General features: G+C 42.1%; 1 protein-coding gene across 1 annotated transcript in view; it reads right to left on the reverse strand.

The window, feature by feature from the left end:
- Positions 1-817: 817 nt before the first annotated feature.
- The window catches only part of AP1M1 (adaptor related protein complex 1 subunit mu 1), a 30876-nt gene continuing 8420 nt past the window's right edge, over positions 818-23273 (reverse strand). Inside the window, exons 3-12 of the mRNA XM_036752380.1 lie at positions 22749-22816; positions 21534-21664; positions 20600-20747; positions 17996-18122; positions 14781-14923; positions 9796-9867; positions 7971-8129; positions 6221-6346; positions 5199-5274; positions 818-2310 (exon numbers count right to left, since the gene is read on the reverse strand). Coding sequence (XP_036608275.1) covers positions 2288-2310; positions 5199-5274; positions 6221-6346; positions 7971-8129; positions 9796-9867; positions 14781-14923; positions 17996-18122; positions 20600-20747; positions 21534-21664; positions 22749-22816 — 1073 coding nt within the window. The 3' untranslated portion in view covers positions 818-2287. The remainder of the gene's footprint in view (positions 2311-5198; positions 5275-6220; positions 6347-7970; positions 8130-9795; positions 9868-14780; positions 14924-17995; positions 18123-20599; positions 20748-21533; positions 21665-22748; positions 22817-23273) is intronic.

Below are 23273 nucleotides of genomic sequence, written 5' to 3' on the forward strand. Positions count from 1 at the left end.
GTGACTTCTACGTCCTTGTAGAAGGTACAGGGCCTCTGCCGAGAGATGGGATGAAGTAGAGTCTGGAGAGGCATGTGCCCTCTGGTGATGTCACCCAGGTGCTTCTAGCTGGACTGGTAAACAGGTGTGGAATAGCCGATGTAAAGATTTAGGTAATCAGTTACATGTGGCTAGAAGGATCACTGTACAACAGCGAAGGAGCATGTGTGATTAGCTGATAAAGTTGCTGTGCACTCATCTGGCGTGGTTAAGAAGCATATAAGCATGGGGCAGAGAAGTCAGAATGGGGGGTGGGGTTACTAAAGGCTGGGATTTGGCAAGCACGAGCAAAGAGAAGTCCAGGGATTTGACAGGAGTCTATGGTTGAACTAGTTAACTATAGGGCTGGACTGGGAAGAGCGGGAAGTGAGGTCAGAGCAGGTATGAGAAGCCAGGAGAGGGGGCTGGGGTCACTACAAATAAGTTCTGAGCTCAGAGTTTGGGTGGGGTGGCAGTTAGGAAACTATAGGGATTCAGGTTTCACAGAATGATGTGGAGAAAAATTTCCTTAAGGTTGAAAATTTCTTCTTTGGAGGCGTTTGAGCAGAACTAAGACTACTACTTGTCAGAGATGCTGCAGACAGCATTCCTGCTTCAAATACAAGTGGGACTAGATGAGAGCTGGATGTGTGACTAAAGATAATTTCTGGCACTAGGATTTGCTGGCTTTGACTGAAGTCAGCAGTCATGCCCCGCTAAACCAGGCTATTTCCAGCTCTCAACAAGACTTTTTTGGTTGGACAGCTAAGACTCGTCCAGTCAATTTCAGCAGACAAAGTAGATTTGAAATCTGCATTTAATGCAACATTGACCAATATGTTCTACAGGTGGGTGTAATAACAGTAACTGAATTGGCGTTAACAAAACATACAGCACTTTCATTTACAGAACACGCTCTATTCTCAGTCTCCAGGAGCATCTTCAGAAACACCTGGGCTGAAGTCTCCTCTAGAACGTCACGATGGCAGACTCACAAGGACAGATGAGAGCAGACTGGGGTGCAAGACGGGACCTAATGTCTCAAGTCTCAAGCCCCTGCTACCTAACGGGACAAACACAACACACAGCCCATCTTCACCACACTCATCAGCCATCAGCCCCCCAGCAGAGCTAGAAAAATACTGTTCTGGCTTGTAAAACTAACAGAATGGCACGTGGTGTGTAAGGAGACCCAGAACCAGGGCCCCAGCCTAGTTTCAATACATCCAAAATTCAAGAGTCAGCGAAGCCCCTGGACTGAAGGCACACACAGCCTTTGAACCTTTTGGCATGGCTGTGACCAAAGAGGGCGATGGATTTTGAAAGGGTCTGTAAGATCTCAAAGATCCACCTGAACTAAAAAAGGGTAATTCAACAAGCTTCCCTGGCAAGACTACCTGGAATCAGTAACCCTACCCTAGTCTCAAGTATGATTTCATTTTCTCTATATTTAAATTCATCCTTAAGAACTCTATGTGGTGTTTCGGGGTAGGATGGTGGGTAGTGTGATCATGGGTCACTTCACTACCCTGACAATGTCCTGGGAAAATGAGTTCTGGCAGCCTGAAAGCAGGCAGCATGTGCTCTGTAAACATTCAGGGCTGTACCCCACTCCTGGTTAGGGAGACATCCTTGATTCCCAGCTCTGAGGAGCTGTTCTGGAAGCAGATGTGCTTGGTGAGAATCAAGGTGAATATTCGTGTCCTGACCTCCAGAGCTTTGCCAGATGAGCTAAAAGAACAACCTTGCAGAATATATCATTTTCCCTAAATTTCCACTCGGTCTGCTTCACTGGTGCCTCTACCGTATTTTCAGTAAGATGACTCACCTAGCAGTGATTTTGGCAAATCTAACACCATGCTTTTTGGTATCACTGAGCTCACATCACATTAGAAAAGAACATTTTATCTAAAATGGGACTTTTGTCTCCTTCCAAAATTGGCTCGGGCTGGCATGAAAGGGTAATTCTAAGATTATTCCTGTGTTCCTGCCTATTTGGGACAAAGTGTGACTCTTAATTTGAACAGCTGGTAACAGCAGAAACAATGTATACAAATGATGAAAAGATATCCACACAGTCATGGTCAGGGCATATAATGCTGGGTGTCAAAGTCAATAAATATCTATTTAATTCTCTCTCCTCAGTTTGTTCAGATTTATCGAAGTCACCACTGAAGACAAGACGTTGACAGTCTTCAGTACCACAAGAAATTCCTACAAACAAATTTTAGGCCTGGAGATGTGTGTCATCTGGGCTGGCAGAGAAACCTCATTGCGTTCGAAGCTGATAGTCTACAAGAAAGATAATTGAGAACAAGTGAGACGAGCTTCCAAGTTCACCGACAACCACCATTTATCTCCTTCCCTCTCCCACTTCCCTCTCCTTTTTATCAGGGGGTTAATGAAATAAGGATAGAACCAGATAACACGTGTTTTAAAATACAATGCTGACTAAAGACTAAAGCTTAGTGGGTGTGAGCCTCTCTCTCCCTAGAAGGCTCCCCACTCGGCTCTGTTCCTATGAACCTGACAGCCTCTTATAGTACTGTTCTGCCTATGCCAACTAATGACATCTGGGAACCTGTGACAATACAAAGATCGTTCTCACTCTAAAAAAGACAAGGTAAGAATGGGTGGGGAACCTGGATGAAGAATCAAACAGGAGAGAACACTAATGTGTGCTCATAGCTATGTATCTCAATGTGGAGTGAGCTTGGAGAAAGACTATGATTTTTCTGATATGGTCACTCCTTTTAACGATTCAGATCATGACCACATCTTTCCTTTTAATCCTGTGAATTTCTTGTCCATACCCTGCCATAAATCCTTTTTAGGAGGTACACCCAACGTGCTAGAGACTTTCCTCTAGGATTAGCAACCATGGACACCACTGCAGCCCTTATGCTGTCCTTCTGTTACGCCTTGCTCTCCCAACATGACTGGCCCACCTCCTTTTCTGCTAATTCGTCTCTCGAATGATCTATTTTTCACTATTTCTTGGGCATGTCACGTTTAGTGATATACTGTAGACTATTTATGCCCACCATTCATCTTTCCACAGCCCTTTTGTGTCACCCAAAGTTTTGATCTACAGTTTCTAGATTGCAGTGTTTCATGATTTTCAGTCCTATGGAATCAACAGAACAATACTGGTATGAAAAGATGAGTGTATAAAGAAGCAGCTCGGGATGGTTAATTTCCCAAATGTACTATAACATGTTCTTTTCCTTCTCTTCAGTTCCAAACTCAGCTCACTTTCCATCTGCAACACCTATTTTTCAACCACCTGTTATCTTTCCTCCCTTTTAAATATTTTGATAGGTCATCTCCAAATGCTTTCACATTTGTGTTGCCTACAATACAGAACTCTTCTGTGTGTACTTGGTCTGGTTCAGCTCTTTTTCGTGATCTCATTTTCTTAAATGTCATTTCCTCATGTAGCCCATCAAGTATTAAGGTGCTGAGTCCAAAAATGCAAAGTTCCACTGTTACTGATGGCTACAATAGGTAACTAAAAATACTGATAGATTCCGGTTCCATTTTTTTGCCTATATGTTCATCTCCATCTAATTTCATCTACAAATGGTCCTATGCTGATTTTGCTTCCTTAGGTCTTATGCCAAGCCTTCTGCAATCCCTTTCCTCCCTCCTACCAGTCTTAGCTTTATAAAGAGGAAATCCAGCTCATAATCTTCTATTTCGTTCCTCTGCAACATTTTGCACAAGTTTATGTTATTAGCCAATGTTACACTTGGCTGTCATGTTTCTTCTCGGCAAGATCAAGTGCTGAAAAGCTGAGGAAGTTTCTGGGCTCTTTTGCCTCTCTGTTGTGATGATTACTTTTCTATCAGTTAAATTTCAGTAGAAAATATTTTTTCCTTTATCCATAATTTGCGTGAGCTGAAGTTGTAGGGGCTTGCAATGTCTTCTCAAATTTATTCTTTCTTCTTGTTTAGTACTGATTTTAACCTTTAGTCTAACTAGTTGTTCTGAATGCACACTAATAGCTGATTTAGCAGTGCCCCCCACTCAAGTAACCAGTTATTTTCTGTTAAGAGAATCAATTTTAAATTTTGTGTATTTAGTATTGTTACTACCGGCACCTTCTAACAATCTTCTGGAAGAAAATATTCATGATATAAAGGCAGGAGGCTTTTGAATCCTGAACCATACTGTTTGTCCTGGTCTCCCATGCCCACACCTTTGCAAAAAAGTAGCACAATTTCTCTCCGTCTCTCTCTCTCTACATATATACACATATCCAGTCATCTGTCTGTTGTTTTCATTTGCAGGACTTCTTTAGCTCTTCACTGAATTTCTCTACTTCATTCTTGGCAACAGATATTGCTACAAAAACTGCAATTACCTTCTTGGTGGTTCTCTTGCTTATATTTATCATGAAGACCTCAAGGTGAGATAATTAAACATTTCATGATGTTATGTTTCTCTTTGCCTTTGGGTACAAAATAAAACCGATTTTATAAACCCCTTTATTCACCTCTTAAAGGAGAATGTGTAAGTGACCGTTTCATTTTTGTGCAGTTTCCTTGTGTGTCTGTTTTCATTTATGAGTAATGTCAATATTGATATGGTTTCCTTCTGCGTTGCACAAAACAGCTTAAAGACAATTATTTTCAGGGTTTTAATTAGATCATTAATCTCAAATACAGAGTGTGACCTAAAAGTCTGGACTACATCCCTAAAATATGATCCCTCTAAAAGGAAAAACAAAAAAGATCTACTTTGACTGTAAGCCACACTCAGGTTTTATAAAAGTCAGATTATAGAAGAAAGTAGGGCATATTTTTGGATCATATTGGTTATGAAGCATGAGAACTGCACTTCTCCATCTATAACCGTCCTGGAGCATGGATGTGGGAAACTGACCGACCAGTAGGTCTGGCAGCCTGAAGAGTGGGAAGAGCCCTGGACTGGGCAGAGTTTGGGCCCCAGCTCCAACACTTCATAGCTGTGGACAAATCACTTTTCCTCTGTGAATCTATTTCCTAAAATGAGGACAATACCTTCTGCTTAGACTCCCTAAAAAGGTTAGTGAGGCTCAAATAAGATTAACATGTGTAAAGTGCTTTGTGAACCATACATGCTAACAAATGTGAGCTAAAGGGTGATAGTAATGTCCAAGGATTTGAGACATGATCAGCTAGAGTAACCCAACTTACCTCCATTCTGGGTGATGTAACGAACCCAAGGCAAAGCTTGGTAACCACTCTTCTCAATGATCTTCAAGTAACGCACCTGCAAGGCCCAAGAGCAAACAATAAACATCTGCCTGTCCTCAGGAGAATAATGTACTACCTTCTTGGTGACAGACTGCTTTCCTCCTAAGAGCTCACTGAGCTCCAGAATCTGGAAATGCTAAGCAAATGTTCCATTGTAAGCAGATGCAGATGTATGGAAAAGCAGCCAAGCACATGGTCCTCCTTTATTTTTAAAACGTTGAGATAACCCAATTGTAACCTGCTTCAATAGGCAGCATAGGGATGAGGGAACCATGCATGACCTCTCACTAGGGCAGCGTCTAGGAAAGAGGTAATCCATGGTCTATTTTTGGCTCTGCCACTAGCTAGCTCCCTGTATGGACTTTCAGCAAGTGACTCCACTTCTCTGGGGCTCAGTTTCTTCATCTATAAAATGAGAAAGTGAGACTAAATGATCTCTAAGGGCCCTTGCAGTTCTGACACTCTGTGTTCTAAGGGCCCTCCAGCTCTGACATCCCAGGTTCTAAGGACCCTCCCAGCTCTGACACTGTGTTCCAAGGGCCCTCCCAGCTCTGACATCTTGGGTTCTAAGGACCCTTTTAGCTCTGACACTCTGGGTTCCAAGGGCCTTCCCAGCTCTGACATCCTGTGTTCTAAGGACCCTCCCAGCTCTGACACTCTGGGTTCTAAGGGCCCTCCCAGCTCTGACCTTCTATATCTCTTTCAGCTCTGACATTTGGTGCTTTGATGCTTTTAGGGCTTTAAATTACTAACTAGTGTTAGAAGTTCTTATTTGAAACAGCTTTTAGCCTCTTCACTTCCACATCCCTGTCCTCCTTTTCCAATTAGATTCATCTTTTTGCTTCAAAAAAGAACTTGTAGTACCAAAGAATAACAATATGAATATCCCCACCCCCACCCCCTCCCCCTGTCCCCAGCCTTGGACATTACTTCCAATAACTTTACATCATCACAATAAAGACCTGTATCCCTGAGGTGGTGAAGTATGGAATTTCAAACTTGACACTTATGGGTGGTTTTCCTTCTTTGTCCTCAGCTTCAACGCTGGGCAGGCCAAAGTGAGCTCTCATCAGATATTCTTTCCCTCCCTGTACGGAGATGAGAGAGATAAAAGAGTAAATACTGAAATAGAAGCAAATTGAGTCAACCGTCTCACCCCAAACCTTGACCACATTTTTGGCTGGCCTAAGTATTGGTTTAAGAGGAATAAATTCACTGGGAAAAGTCCAAGAAGGAGCACACCATTTCTCACTTGCAATGGCTGTGTGGCAGCAAGTCATTCTCATGTACCATGCTTGCTTTCAAACTTTCTGCCAGTTTTACCAAGAAAAATAGCTGGAGCTATGTCTACAGCTGGCACCTGATAGAGGAGGAGGCAAAAGCTGAATATGAATGGTGGTTACATGCAGGCACATTAGGCTAAAGATACAGGAATGATCTTCTAAAGGGATCTGCAGGACCTGGCCCACTTTAGACACAAACCACTAAATGGAAGTCAACCAGCTGGGTTTAAATTTCCTTGGTTTGATGAAATCTGCACTAAGTGCTGAAGTTTCCAACCTAATTGAGTCAGACCCTTTCCAAAGTTCCAGTTGACTTTAGGTAGAGAAAAATAGAAAAAGCAAAGGGAGAACAAAATCTTCCTATGTGATTCTCCAAAACCTGAAGCCCTGCAGTGGTTCCCTAAGACCATTAGAGAAGCCCAGACTCTCTGGCGGTATACTTGAGGCCCTCTGTACCTGGCATCACCCTGCCTTTCCAGTACCCCATGCTGACTGAGAAGATACTTGTGCTTTACTTCCCAGCTATGGCCAACACCCTTCTCTATAAACCCACCTTGACCTGTGGAAATCTTACCCCTATCTTAGTTCAAAAGAGCAGCTCAATTGCCTTCATTGATCATAATTTTTCCTTCCTTGGGCCTCTGAGATAACTTGGTTTTCTTTATTTTGCATCCCTCATCCACAGCTCTGCACTCAGTAGCTGTGCTACCCTGAATATGTCACTGAACCTCTCTAGGCCTCAGTTTTACATCCATATAATAGGGACAACAATTACACTGCTTACTTTAAGAGGAAAGTGCTCTGTGAACTTTAATGTGCTATTACAATGGAAAGTGGGATTATGATTTTTCATTATAGTTATCTGTTATCCTTAGCTTCCCTACTAAACTGGAAACTTCTAGAAATCAAGGAATGGGTCTTATCACCAATCTCCATATATGTTCCCTCATTAATGTAAGTCCCTTAAGGGCAAGGACTAGCTTTACTTTTGTATTCATATGTCACATCCCCAGTGCTCAGCACAGAGCTTAGCACAAAGTAAGTGCTACTAAATGCTTTTTCATTCATTCAATCACCTAATCCCCTTATTTTCTTTAGTGCCAATCATGGCCTCTGCATGAAGCAGGTACTTAATAAATGTGCTGATCTGAACCTTCCTCATTCAGACTGTGGGGGGAGGGATTAGTGAAAAACCTGAATTTTCCATTTAGAAGTCATTTTTTGGTATATATAGCAATAACCAATCAAGTTGACAATATATAGCTAAATTGGGCTATCACCAAGGCCTAGCAATCAAGCACTCTCCTGGTGCATTTGAAAAGTTCTTTGAGAGTCTTAAACAGGGGAAACACAGGAGGGAAGAGGCTAGATTTTCAGCTTTTAGATGGAGAAGTGGTGCTATCAGTTTGGGGCTGAGGTACCCACTCACCGGGAAGGATTTAATCGACCAAACTATTTCACTGTTCTCTGGGACCCACTTGACGTTCCCCACAGTCGTTTTGAACTTTGGCGAGTCGGCATCATTGGGCACAGGAATGTGGATCTCCACATTGTTTGCAGTGGATCGGCGTTTAAACTGGCTCTTTGCCTACAGAAAGGCCACAAACAAGCTGAGCTTTCTTAGCATAGGATAAAAGCAAGATCCACCACCCCCACTCCTTCAGTGCAACCTGTTCTTTGCAAGCTGTGAAGGGATATGACTACAGCTGTGGTCAGGAAATTGGGCAAGGAGGGAAGCTTTTTTCTGAGTAATATTATGAAAAGACTAGAGTAAAATGGTGTGGGGCAGAGAGAGAAACATTTAGTAAATATATGCCAGAAAAGTGAAATTAAATCCCTTCATGTTTGGCTTCTATTCAAGCATCTGTGGATTAAAAAACAAACCCAACTGGATCTTTGTGTTCTTTTCACCATGTGACAAAGAGTAAAAGACCTGCCTCTGAGTCCTAGCTCCAATACATATCAACTGTGTGACCTTGGGCAAGTCACTTTATGTTTATGTCAATGAATCAATAAAATGACTAAAAGCAGTTTTTTCATTTGGTATAAATAAAAGAAACCTGGATCTTCTCTGCGGGAAGATAGTGGGCTGGCTCCAGCCTACAAAAGGATCTCTTCTGGAAAGCCTAGCCTGCTGCCGTCCTGTAAGTGGCTCCTTCCTCTCTACTTTAGTAGCACTGCTCACATAAGCTTCCCTCGAACAATCCCAATGGGGGCTGAGCTCCCTCCTGCACACCACTATTGACGGGGAGCTCTCTGCTCACAAGGTAGCCTGTCCGTTTTTGCACGGTTCTAGCTGCTTACAAAGTGTCTCTGATATTGGACTGGCAACAAGCTGCCTCCCTGTAACTTTCACTTCTGTTGTGGTGCTCTACCTAGAACAACTCCACTTTGTCTGTCACACAAAGGCCCTTGGGAAGCCCTGGCTTCACAGCCTCCTTCCTGCCAGGCTAAACATTCCCTGTTCCTTCAACTGAACCTCATATGCCATGGTTTTGAGGCTCTCCCCACACTGGGCATACCTCTGGGCATGACTCACTTCTTGTAATCCATTAGGGACTCATTAAGTGTCCAGGCAGTGTGGCTGAGCAGAAGCAGCGCTGGATAGGTGACGTCAATTCAAATTCTGGCTCTGATACTTAATAATTATGAGATCTTGGGCAAGTCACAAACTCTTTGGAGCCTCCTTTTACTAGTAAGGGATAATAATACTATATACTATCTACACATAGGGTTAAGAGGAAAGCATTTTTAAAAGCTATAGAAATGTGAGTTATTCATAGTAGTGGAAACAGTAATGATAAATATCATTACTACACTAATTACAGTCTATAGCTAAATTTACGAGGGTGAGCCAAGCCATGAGTTAAAATTCTCCTTTGAGAGACAAGAGAAATTGCCTAGCATTTTTTTTTTTGGAGGGGGGAAGGCAGGGCCCAAGGTCACACAGCTAGAAAGTGTGTCAAGTGTCTGAGGCCAGATTTGAATTCAGGTCCTCCTGACTCCAGGGCTGGTGCTCTACTCACTGCACCACCTACCTGCCCCTTGCCTAGCATCTTCAAAGCAAACTGTCCCCTACCTCACAGGACTGTTGTGAGCAAAGTGCTTTGTAAACTTTAAACTGTTATAGAAATGGGAGCTGTTACTACAACCACCACCAACCAATAAAAGAATGGTTTAAAAATGAAATCTGTGCTTTGTCTGGCGGGCAGGATCCACTTAAAGCTAACCAGACTTCTGAAGGGGCAACTGACCTTAATCATGTACTCGATGCGGCTGTGGGAATGTTTTTCAATTACAGACTCAATCCATATCAAGGGCTTTACCTGGGAGGAGACACAAACACCATGAAAGCAATGAGTCTGATTTCAGCGTCAATTTAACCCTTGCCAGAAACAGACACCTCAAAACTGTCTAACACAAGGCAACATATCTATCTGTGTTTCTGGCAAACTGGTCTAAGACAGGGCAAATCAGCAAAGCTGTTTTCACAGAGTTAGGCTTGGTAGCCCCATGGAAAGGCTCAGAGCTCCATGAAGGTTGACACATAAGAAATGAAGGATCCTCACTTAGTCACCAATTTTCCATTTCTCCAGGACTGCAGCCTCTGAAGAAGCCGGGCTGCCCTTGCTGGGAAAATGGTCCCTTCAGCTTCCTCCTCCTTAAGCATTTACTCCCAGACCTCATGGCTTTCTTCATCTTCCTCCCACCCTGGCCAACATTTTCCTTCATGGTGTAAGGAGAAATGCTGCTGTTCTAGAAAATAATGTCTATACCACACAATTTAGCATGTGAATCTGGAATGCCCTACTTCCCATTCCTTCCCCAGAGAATCCACTACTAGATCCATATTTAGTTCTGTCCTATGTATAGTAACAAAGAACTGGGAACAATGGTACCCAAGTACTAAAATATTCAATCACTGAGGTATAGCTAAACTAGCTGTGGTATAGCAATAGAACAGACTATTATTGTGCTGTGAAATAGCACAAACATGTACAGAGAAATATGGAGACATACAGCAAAAGGATGCAGAAAAATATCGACAAATCAATTATGATGACATTAAAAACTCACTAGCAACAAAACAGTTCACTGGTAGAAACGAAATTGGAATGGGACAAAGAGCAAGCAAACCGTTACTATTTTATTCAAGTCATTTATAGTTCTATTTTTCCTCCTCTCCTTACTTAACATGTAAATAGCTTGGATTTGATGTTTTTATTGGAGGTTTCTTTCCATACTTTATGTGATGATTTATTAAATTTCTTTTTTATCACTTTGTTTTTAGTTTTCAACATTCACTTCCATAAGTTTTAAATTTTCTCCACCTTCCTTCCCTCTTCCCTCCCTGAGACGGCATGCAATCTAATATGGGCTCTACGTATACATTCTTATTAAACATACTTTCACATTAGTCATGTTGTATAGGAGAATTAGAACAAATGGGAGGAAACACAAGAAAGAAAAAAACAAAACAAAACAAAATTTAAAAAGAGAGCAAATAGTATGCTTCGGACATTTTATTAATTTTCTAAGAAAAATCATTTGTATGAGATATATTGATTTGCATGATTCTCTATTTTACTCTTATACCTTGTCTCCCTAGAGTAAGGAATGCCCCAGATGGATGAATAGTGGGTCAAGAAACTGGTCTCCTAGCCTTGAGCCCTTCCCTACCCTTCCATGAAGGTCTTTGCCATCAGAGTGTCACTGACCTCTTTCATTAAAATGCTAGCATTAGAGGGGGGCGGAGCAAAGATGGCTCTTAAAAACAGGGACTTACTTAAGCTCTCCCCCAAATCCTTCCAAACACCTGTAAAAATGCCTCTCAACAAATTCTAGAGCTACAGAATCCACAAAATAACAGAGGGAAACAAGTCTCCAGCCGAAGATGACCTGGGTGGTGACTGAGAAGGGTCTATCGAATCATGCTGGGAATGAAGCACAGCCCAATGTGGGCCCCACCAGGACAGACCAGGCATGGAGTAGACTGGGCAGAACAGGCCTCAGGGCCCTGACTCGCTGAACTGTGGCAGTCACCAGACTTCTCAACCCACAAATGTCAAAGAAAATGGAGCAGGTCAGTGGGAAAACTGCTGGATCTGGGTGAGGGAAGTGCATGGTTTGGAGACAGCTCTGGGGCAGCGGAGGTGGCTGCAGTAACAACAGCAGTGCAGTGACTGCTTCTGGCCCCAGGCCTACACAGTGGGAGGAATCAAGCAGCTGATAAGAGTGGGAGTGTAGAGATTGCTTTGCTGATGCTGAGACAAGGTTCTCTTGCTTTGCCCTACTTGGATCTGAGTCACAGTCCTGGTTGGCAGTTCTTGGGGGAGGAAGAGCACTAGTGCAGCAAAGCTTTGTGGTACATCATACTACCTCAGAATAGAAGCAGCTCTGAAAACAGCAGTGCAAAACCCCCTGAAGCTTGGGACAGAGCACTCTATACTCTGAAAGCCACCATACCCTGGGAAAAAGCTCAAAAGTCAAGTAATTGGCTGGGAAAATGAGCAAGTAGTATAAAAGGACTCAGACTATAGAATCTTTCTTTGCCGACAAAGAGACTAAAACATACAGCCAGAAGAAGGCAACAAAGTCAAAGAGGCTACGTCAAATGCCTTCAAAAAAATATGAATTGGTCTCAGGCCATGGAAGAGCTCAAAACGGATTTGGAAAAGCAAGTTAAGAGAAATAGGGGAAAAATTGGGAAGAGAAATGAGAGTGATGCAAGAAAAGCATGAAAAATAAGTTAATGACTTACTAAAGGAGACCCAAAAATATACTGAAGAAAATAACACCTTAAAAAACAGACTAACTTAAATGGCAAAAAGAGCTCCAAAAAGCCAATGAGGAGAAGAATGCCTTGAAAGGCAGAATTAGCCAAATAGAAAAGGAGGTCCAAAAGACCACTGAAGAAAATACTGCCTTAAAAATTAGATTGGAGCAAGTGGAAGCTAGTGACCTTATGAGAAATCAAGATAGTATAAAACAGAACTAAAAGAATGAAAAATTGGAAGACAATGTGAAATATTTCACTGGAAGAACGACTGACCTGGAGAATAGATCCAGGAGAGATAATTTAAAAATTATTGGACTAACTGAAAGCCATAAAAGAGCCTAGACATCATCTTTCAAGAAATTATCAAGGAAAACTGCACTGATATTCTAGAACCAGAGGATAAAATAGAAATTGAAAGAATCCACCAACTGCCTCTTGAAACAGATCCCCAAAAGAAAACTCCTAGGAATATTGTTGCCAAATTCCAGAGTTTCCAGATCAAGGAGAAAATATTGCAAGCAGCCAGAAGAAACAATTTGAATATTGTGGAAACACAATCAGAATAACACAAGATCTAGCAGCTTCTACATTAAGGGATCAAAGGGCTTGGAATATGCTATTCCAAAGGTCAAAGGAGCTAGGATTAAAACCAAGAATCACCTACCCAGCAAAACTGAGTATAATGCTCCAGGGCAAAATATGGATTTTCTTTTTTTATTTAAATTTATTTATTTAACATATTTGGTTTTCAGCAGTGATTTTCACAACAGTTTGAATTACAAATTTTCTCCCATTTCCACCCTCCCCCCCCACTCCAAGATGGCATATATTCTGGTTGCCCTGTTCCCCAGTCAGCCCTCCCCTCTATCACCCCCCTCCCCTCTCATCCCCTTTTCCCTTCCTTTCTTGTAGGGCAAGATAAAAAATATGGATTTTCAATGAAATAGAGGACTTTCAAGCAGTCTCGATGAAAAGACCAGAGCTGAATATAAAATCTGACGTTTAAATACTAAAATCAAGAGAAGCATGAAAAAGTAATCAAGAAAGAGAAATCATAAGGGACTTACTAAAATTGAACCATTTTGTTTACATTCCTACATGGAAAGATGATATTTGTAACTCATGAGACCTTTCATAGTGTTTATGTATATATATATATATATATATATAGACAGAGGGCACAGGGTGAGTTGAATATGAAAGGATGATATCTAAAAAATAAAATTAAGGGATGAGACAGGAATATATTGGGAGGAGAAAGGAAGAGATACAATGGGGTAAATTATCTCACATAAAAGTGCCAAGAAAAAGCTGTTGTAATGGAAGGGAAGAGGGGGTAGGTGAAAGGGAATGAATGAATCTTGCTCTCATCGGATCTGACTTGAGGAAATAACATACACATGCAATTGAGCGTCTTACCTTACAGGAAAGTGGGGGGAAGGGGATAAGGGGTGGGGGGGTGATGATAGAAGGGAGGGCAGATTAGGGGAGGAGGTAGTCAAAAGCAAACACTTTTGAAAAGGTACAGGGTCAAGGGAGAAAAGTGAATAAAGGGGGACAGGATAGGATGGAGGGAAATATAGTCTTTAACAACATAACTACTATGGAAGTGTTTTGCCTAATGATACATGTGTGGCCTATGTTGAACTGCTTGCCTTCTCAAGGAGGTGGGTGGGGATGGAAGAAGGGAGAGAATTTGGAACTCAAAGTTCTAAAAACAAATGTTTAAAAAAAAAGTTGCTTTTACAAGCAACTGGGAAATAAGATATACAGGCAATGAGGTATAGAAATCTATCTTGCCCTACAAGAAAGTAAGGGGAAAGGGGATGGGGAAGGAGTGGGGTGATAGAAGGAAAGGCAGACTGGGGAAAGGGGCAATCAGAATTTATGCCATCTTGGGGGGGGTAGAGATAAGGAGAAAATTTGTACCTCAAAATCTTGTGGAAATCAATGTTGAAAACTAAAAATATTAAATTTTTTTAAAAAGGGAAAAAAAGAAACTGGTCTTCTGTGAATGCAGTTAGTGTGTGACTCAATTTACCTATACCTGTTATCCCTAGGTGAACGGAATTTCTGAACCTGCCAGGCTTAGCTTGTAGCCAAGACGCATGGGCAGAGCTCCCAGTTTATTATTATCTGTCTGATATCTCCTTAGGCTGGTGCTTTAATACATTAATTACGAAGCCTTCTTATCTATTCATTAAATGGCTTCCCAGCATGGCTAAGCAAAGCCCTACTCGTAGAGATGGCTGGCTGTCTCCCCAATCAGGAGATAGCATACCTACAGCACTCCTTGGGACACATGGATGCCTATGCCAACAACTGGGAAGATGTTCCTTGTTTCCTTTCTCTCTTAGAGGACATGTTTCACTTAGACTCTGGTGAGGTACCAGGCATTCCTTACCTTTTTAACTAACGTTCACCATCACTGCCACCACAACCTAGCCCAGGCACACTTACATGGGTGTTGAGGCGATAAGACATCAGTTCAAATTCTCCATCAGGAGGGATGAAAGAAATCGTCCGGTCATTCTCAAAGCGGGAGAGGCGCACACATTGGTGGAATTTCACATCTTCCAACTCTACTGACTTGCTTTTCCCACCTGGAAGACAGTAAGGACAGAATGTGAAGAAAAGAAGCAGTGAAGAAGACAGTATACTATCTTAGAAGACAGAATACAAAAGGGGCCAGGAGCGAGTAAGACCTGGCAGGGAGGTCAAGCTTAGTCACTGACAACAAAGCCACTTCTAATCTCTGAGCCTCAGTTTCTTCACCTGAAAAACTGGGAGAATAACCTCTGTATTACCTACCTCATGAGGCTGTGTGAAGAAAACATTTTATCTAAAAGTGAGTGATTAATCATTAACTAACCAAAAACCAGTAAGGAAACAAGGAAACAGGCCTTTCCTCCTTGCCTTATCAGCAAGTTCCACATTTTGCTAGCTGTGGATCTCAGGCACATCACAACCCAAGCCTTAGTTTTCTTGGCTTCAAAATGGCATCTCCCTGATAAGTGGGGTAAGAGGATCGAAAGAAATATTGGATGTAGAAGCCTTTCAAAACTATAATGCATTACAAAAATGCAAGGTGATACTAATGATGATAGTCAATCAATGAGCGTCTAAGGCACATAAGCTCTGCAGACACAAAAAGAAGCAAAAGGCAGTCCCTGCTCTCAAGCTCACAGGCTAACGGAGGTGGCACTATGCAAACAGCTGGACACAAACAAGCTACTGACAGGATAAACAGGAAATAACTGACAGAGGGAAGCTACTAGGATTAGGGAGGAATGGGAAAGGTTTCTTTAGAGGCAGGATCTTAGTTGAGACTTGTAGGATGCCAAGGCTACTGAGAGGTGGAGATGAGGAGGGAGCTCATTCCAGGCATGGGTGGACAACCAGAGAATATGCCGAGAGCAGAGAGATAGATAGCCTTGTTCAAGGAACAGAAGAGCTGGGGTACACAGAGAGGATCACACCATATACTGCATGGGGCAAGAGGGAGGAAGGTGTAAAAAGCCCAGGAAGTTAGGAGGGGGTCAGGGTATGAAGGGCTCCGGATGCCCTTCAAATAGGATTGTATATTTGATCCTGAAGGTCAGAGGGAGAGCTACTGGAGTTTACTGAGTAGGAAAGGGGGTGATGTGGTCAGACCTGAGTTTTCAAAAGATCAGTTGGACAGCTGAGTGTAGGATGGACTGGAGGGTGAGAGAGACTTAAGGCAGGGAGACCAAGCAGTAGGCTAATAATAATAGCTGACATTTATAGCAGACTTTGAACTCTGCAAAACCCTTGATGCTATTATCCCATCTGACTGATAACAACAATCCTGAGAGGTAGAGATCCCCATTTTAGAGAGAAGGAAACTGAAGCACAGAGAGGTTCAATGTCTTGCTTGGGGTCACATGGCAGTTGTATTGGTCTCTTTGCACTACAGGACTCTGACAGCTTCCTTTAGTGGATCTTCTTTCAGATTGTTCCAGCTAACCTTGGCTATCCCCTGAGGCTGTCCTGGGTCCTCTTCTCTTCTCTCTTGGTACTACTTCCCTTGTTGATCTCATCAACTCCCATGGGTTCAACGATCATCTCTATGCTGACGATTCTCAAATCTACTTAACCAAACCTCTCTGAGGACCTCCGGCATCTCCAGCTGGCTCCTGGACATCTCAAACTGGATATCTTGTAAACATCTTAAACTCAACATGTCCAAAACTGAACCTATTTCCTCTCCCCCCAAACTTTCCCCTCTTCCTGGTTTCTATTGCTGCTGAAGGTACCACTATCCTCCTAGCCCCCGGGGCTTACAACCTAGGAGTCATTCTTGACTCCTCGGGCTCTCTCTCTCACCTCCCAGGTCCCATCTGTTGCCCAAGGCCTGTTTTCACCTTTGCAAAATCCCTCACATATACATTGCCTCCTCCTCTTTTTCCTTCTGATGCTGCTACCACCTGGTACAGGCCCTCCTCACCTTGCACTTGGACTACTGCAATGGTCTATGGGTGGGACTACCTGCCTCAAGTTTCTCCCTACTCCAATCCATCCTCCATTCAGCCACCAAAGTGATTTTCCTAAAGTTCAGGTCTGACCATATCACCTCCTTCCTTACCCGATAAACTCCAGTAGTTTCCTATCACCTCCAGTATCAAATATAAAATTCTGTCTTGCATTCAAAGCCCTTCACACCCTGGCCCCACCCCCACCTTTCTGGTCTCCTTATACCTTACTCTCTACCACACACCCCGTGATCCAGTGGTATTGGCCTCCTTTCTGTTTCTTCAAAAAGATCCTCCATCTCCTGATTCTGGGCATTCTCTCTGGCTATCCCCCCATGTTGGAATGTTCTTCCTCATTTCCAATTTATCCTGTCTACAGCCTACCTATTCATGTTGTCTCTACTATGAGATGGAGCTCCTCAAGAGCAGGGGCTGTCTCTTGCTTTCGTATCTGCCAGAGCTTGGCATGGTGCCTGGTACACATAGTAAACACTTAATACATTTTACTGAATGTCTGAGAAGAATGAACATTGGACTATGACCTGAGTCACCATCCTGGCTGACTTGATGACAGGCTGTGTGACCTTGGCAAGTCATGTCCATTTCGTGGGCCTCATTTCTCTCACCTGAAAAAGGACCTGCATGGACTAGATAATCTCTGAGGACCCTGCAAGTCCTGATATTCTATATACTTATGGAGTAAACCACATAAAATATGCTAAATTTCACTGAAGACTTATTGGTAAATCTAGTCTAACACAGACAAAATGTATATTATATGCTACTTGTAAATAAATGTAGTTTCATAGTTTTACATGTATACAGCAATTTCAAACGGCCTAGGAAAGGCTTGATTTTTAAAGAAAAAATAAAAATATTTTGCATCAAGTGTCATCCTGAACAATGAATACTTCAAAAGAGCTTGAAATCAGTTTCTTCCTATGGGGAAGCAAACATTTGTCTTAAAATCTCATATCATTTATTTGCTTAGCAAAGTCATCTTTCTAGGGTAGAAAGGTTTTCTTCCATCTACTGCTTTCCTGGAACAGTGAATAGGGTTTTGCACTCACCTCTAAGAATCAGAGGCTTGTTCTTCTACCAAAGAAAAGGCTAAGTCCTTATACAGCAGGAACATGCTCAAGAGGAAACATGGGCAAAGAGGCCACTAGTGAGTATACTCACGCCCTGTATTGTCAAAGAGAACTTTGTCGTTGAGGCCCAGGCGCAGTTCTGGCATCCCTGAGAGAAACACCCTCATCTTAATGGAGCCCACAATTTCACTACGAAGGACATTCCCATTGGCGCTGACCTATGTGAAGAACCAAGCAGGTTAGGCAAAACTGTTGTGGGATGGATGAAGAGAGCCTTTGTACATTACTATAGTGAAATTAGATCAATCAATCAACAAGCATTTATTAAGTTATTACTACGTGCCAGGTATTGTGAAAAGTGCTGAAGATTCGAAGAAAGGCAAAAACATGGTCCTTGTCCTCAAGGAGCAAACATTCTCATGGGGAAAGATAACATGCAAAAAGACATACATGAGATATATACAGCATAAATGGAAAGTAATCTCAGAGGGAAGGCACTAGCAATGGGGAGGAGGTGCAGTGTCTGGGACAGATCTTAAAATGGCAGAGTTTGACAAGTCTGGGCTTTCAACAAAGTAGTAACATCTCTATGCAGATGACCCTCAAATTCACCTACCCAGCCTTCATCTCTCACCTGAGCTCTAGTCTCATAGGCATCTCGACCTCAACAAGTCCAAAACAGAACTCATGAGGCTTTCCCTCTAAACTCATTCCCTTCTCCTAACTTCACTATTTCTGCTAAGGTAACACCAACTTTCTAGTTACCCAAATTCAAGAATCTTCCATTCTTCACTCTTACTCTCTCCCAACATCCAACTGTTTGCCAAGTGTTGTTGATGGAAATGGAAACTTGGAGAAGTAAAGTGACTAGTGAGTATCAAAGGCAAGATCCCAATCCAAGCCTTCTGATCACAAGTCTAATACTTTTCCCACTTCTGATTCAGAAAAAAAGGACCCTCTTTTTAGCTCAAAATGAGGCATTCAACCAAACTTTCACAAATACATAAAACTACTCTTGCTTAGTTTTACACAGAAATAAATCTTCCATTCTATGCACAAGGACCAAATGGTAGTGCTTCGTGGAAACCCCAAATTCCTGCTAGTTTCAGTGTCACATGTTCCAATGCTCCCACCTCCTTAACCTGGACAGAAGTACTTTCAGCTTGGTGTTGAGTTAGAAAGAACAAGTTCAGGCAGAATAGGTGGGAAGAGAGCAGAGATTATTTTGATCCTCTCCTTGCTTCCCAAACTTTGGGAACCTCTTCCTTTTATGACACACTGATATTGACACTGAATGAAGCAGGCCTCATGTAGGTCTTGTTCATCTAGATGTGGTTTCATAGAACATAGGAACTAAAGAGGACCCTGGAAATCATATTCTACCCCCTCATCTTCTAGACGGAGGACCAGAAAAAAAAGGAACATGGCTCAGTTGCACAGCTAGCAAGAGCCAGAACCAGGGTTCAGGATCCAGGTTTCATGACTTTTACTTCTGCAATCTCAACCAAACAAGGGATGGGATAAAGAGGATCACAGACGATAAAATGGACAATTCTGATAACATGCAACTTAAAAGTTTCTGCACAAACAAAACCAATGCAGCCAAAATTAGAACAGAAGGAGGTAATTGGGGAAAAAAAAATCTTTTCAGCAGGTTTCTCTGATAAAAATCTCATTTCCAAGGTATATAGGGTCCTGACTTAAATTTAAAAGACTAAGAATCATTCCCTAATTGGCAAATGATTAAAGGATAAAAAGAAGAAGTTTTGAAAGAAGGAAATCCATGCTATCAATAGTCATATGAAAAAAATCATTAATATTTAGAGAAGTGCCAATTAAAGCAACTCTGAGGTTCTACCTCATACCCATCATATTGGCAAAATTGACAAAAAAAAAAAAGGAAAATGACAAATATTAGATAGACTGCAGTAAAGGAGGTACATTAATACACTATTGGTAGATCTGTGAATTAATACAGCTATTCTGGAAAACAATTTGGAACTATGCCCCAGAAGTTGTTAAACTGTATTTGATCCAGCAATACCATCACACACACTCCAAAGAAATCAGTGAAAGGGGGAAAAATATTTGTATCGTCTCTTTTTGTAGTAACAAAAAATTGGATACTAAGGGATGCTCATCATTTGGGGAATGACTGAACACATTACAGTATCTGAATACAAACAAATACCATGTGCCAAAAGAATGAAATGGAGTGGTAGCAGTGAAACCTAGGAAGACTTGTATGAACCATTGAAGAGTGAAATGAACAGAACAAGAACAAATTTGGGCAATATCAACAACTCTAAAAACCCACTTCGAAAGATGTAAAACTCTGATCTGCCCAACGACCAACCATGATTGCAGAAGACAAAAAGATGAACCATGCTCCTGACAGAAAGGTGATGGACTCAGGGTGCAGATGAGACGTATTTTTGGACATGGCCAAAGCAGGAATCTGTTTTATTTGACTATGCATATTTGTTATAAGTATTTTTTCTTTTTTTCCCTCACGGATGTAGGGTGGGAGGGGGAGAAAAAATATAAAAAGTAAAATTTAATAAACAATCAAACAAAACATATTTTAGCACTCTTTCCATTATGCTTGGGAATGTGGTAGGCATCTGTAGATCTGCTAGTTTACATAGTAGCTTTTATTTTCACTTAAAAAAAGCAAGTAAATCAATGGGCTTACCAAAAGGTTAACAGATTCTATGACATCCAGGAACACCTCATTCTTTCTATACTTGATTCCCTCAGATCTCCAAGACACAGCATTGGTGACCGTGGCTGGTGGGCGGGGGGCTCCAGTTTCCAGCTTGTGGCCTTCTTGAGTGATGTATCTTTATAACCAGATGATTAGTGTTAAGGAAGTATGACTAACACAGAAATAGTAACTTTAGTCATTGACTTATCGCTACATTTCAAGAGGTGAACAAAGGAAGCTCTTGGCAGCCTAGCAATATCATAAGGCACAGAATGATTACCTCAGAGCTGGAAGGGGGCTTACAGGGATCTAGTCTAGATGGGTACCACTCCTTCCCTGCCCTCCCCTCCCCCATCTATCTACCTAAGCTCTAGGAAAGAGAAGCTTAGTTTTTGGTTTTCCCAAGTCAAAAGAAGTCACTTAATCCATGACTTATCTGGCTGCCAATAAAGAAACTCAGGAGAGCAGGATAAAACCTAACAAAAACATTCTGATGGGGTGAAGCATCATGGCAATTGAAGGCATCAAATTCACTTTAAATTGTGCCCAAAGAGCCCCAATATAAGGACATTCAAACCCTTCAAGGATGGCATATGAAAGATTAGGAGACAAATAATGTTTCTGAGGCTGTATCAGTAACACTGAGATACCACTGTGCCAATTTGCTTCAGGATTTTGAAAGGCTGCCATTTGATGGTACTGGGGCTGACCCAGATCAAAGCCCTGTTTTCAAACATGGTAGGGTTTGTGAATTGCTGTGACTGAAAAGGTCCCTCTCTACACATAGGCTAGGGCTAGCCTGATAGACGCAAAATCCATCGTCCCCCAGGCCACGCCTGTCAGTACCTGCCATGGAAAGGTTACTTCCAAACTACAAGGAGGAAGTGGAAGAGGGTAGATACAGCTGGCTACTGATACTCACTCTTGCAAAATTTTGCTGTCAGTGGTTTGAGGGTATCCAAAATCCATTAATTCATCTAGTAATTCATAAATAATAACAAAATTATCACGAATACTCTCTTCTTCCAACTCTTTGAAATATTCGGAAAACACCTAAAATGAAAGAGAAAGCACATGAAAAGTTCACAACTGATGCCTACATATCTCTGACTCTTCTACTTGGAAAGTAGAAGTGTAGCCTATATGTCACTCTCCAATCATTTGTGCTGGGACAATGAAACATTTAATTTCCTCAGTTCTACGCTGAGGATGGAACAAGTATCAGGATGAGAAGTTCAACCCTGGCTAGAAGGCAGAGAACTGGCTGGTCTAACTTAGTCAGCAGAACACTTTCCCGCAACGACCTATGTCCTCTTCTTTCTAGATGTTTCCCCTCTTCTATCTCAAATCTAGACCTCTGGCAAATATGTCATCTGTCTAATGTGCTGCTCCTTCCTGATCACCTTTTCTAACTCTCAGTCAAGTTCTGATAACCTAGCCTACTGTAACAGTCTGCCAACTGATTTCTCTGCTTCAGGCTCCTATCTCCAATCTCTTTTACCACAGTAATTTTCCTGATTAATGTTCAGATCTGATTAAATCCCACAGCGGGCCCCCCCTCCCGCCCCTGGCACAAAAGCCTTCAGCAATGTGCTCTTGCTATCAAATAAGAAAATCGATTCCCCAACCTGGTATTTAAGGATTTCTAGTTCTACCCTACTTTGCTATCCTTACTTCCCAGTGCTCTCCCACTTACATTATTATTCTTATTTTTATTATGTATCCCAGGCTCCCCTCAATTCACTCTGCCCTTTCTTGCTTCTGTTCATTCATGCAAGCCATTCCTTAGGCCTAGAATAGTATTCCACTCCTTGCCCCCACTTCTGCCTTCCAAGAAACCTTCCATCTTCCTCTACCTGGATATGATCTCCCTCAGGGAACACTGCCAAAGAGCATTCTCACTCACCCCACCCCTCCCCCCACTCCACTATGATCTTCCAGTTCAAACTGTTCCCTGTTACTATCCTCTACACCACTGCAGGACTCTTATCAAGGTCCAAGGGGCAACCTCTGTAGAGTACTGCCCTCTGGGGGACAAAGGGCAGATGACAAGGGTCATAGTGAAGTTGGCTATGCAGGGTGAAAGAGGTTATATCTTCAGGGAAAGGAAAACCCAATTTCCTAATTTGCCACTTACCTGTACTACCTTGTAAAGAAAGGCAAACACCAGAGACACACAGGCATTCTTCTTAGATGTTGCAACCACTGACAGAAACCCCATTAAGGAGCCTTCAAAGGGAGTACATTTGGAAGGGTCTGATAAATCATTTACTCTGCCACAGGCCAAAAGACCTGATGGAATTGTTGTGGTAACTGAGATCACCCTGTACATCAATCATCAACAGGACATGTGTGGCAGTGGACCCTAAATACTTCAAATTGAAGAGCACAAATCACATGAAACCCTCTTCCTAACCTTTAACGCCTGGCTTAAGCCCTCTAGAATTTACTACCTCTCCCTCCCAGTCTATGACTCCTGCTTTTTACATCCCTATATATAAGTGTTAAAGCACGAAAGGCAGCATAGTGCTAGGAGAAGCTCGAGGTCTGTGCTCTGGGATGTTACTCTCTCCACAGGAACTTGGTTGAGTCATTTTACTTTTCTGAGCTTCAATTTCCTCATGTGTAAAATGGGATTAATAATACCTAACTGGGTAGTTGA

Source organism: Trichosurus vulpecula, chromosome 1 (genome assembly GCF_011100635.1).
Source record: "Trichosurus vulpecula isolate mTriVul1 chromosome 1, mTriVul1.pri, whole genome shotgun sequence".
Taxonomy (NCBI): domain Eukaryota; kingdom Metazoa; phylum Chordata; class Mammalia; order Diprotodontia; family Phalangeridae; genus Trichosurus; species Trichosurus vulpecula.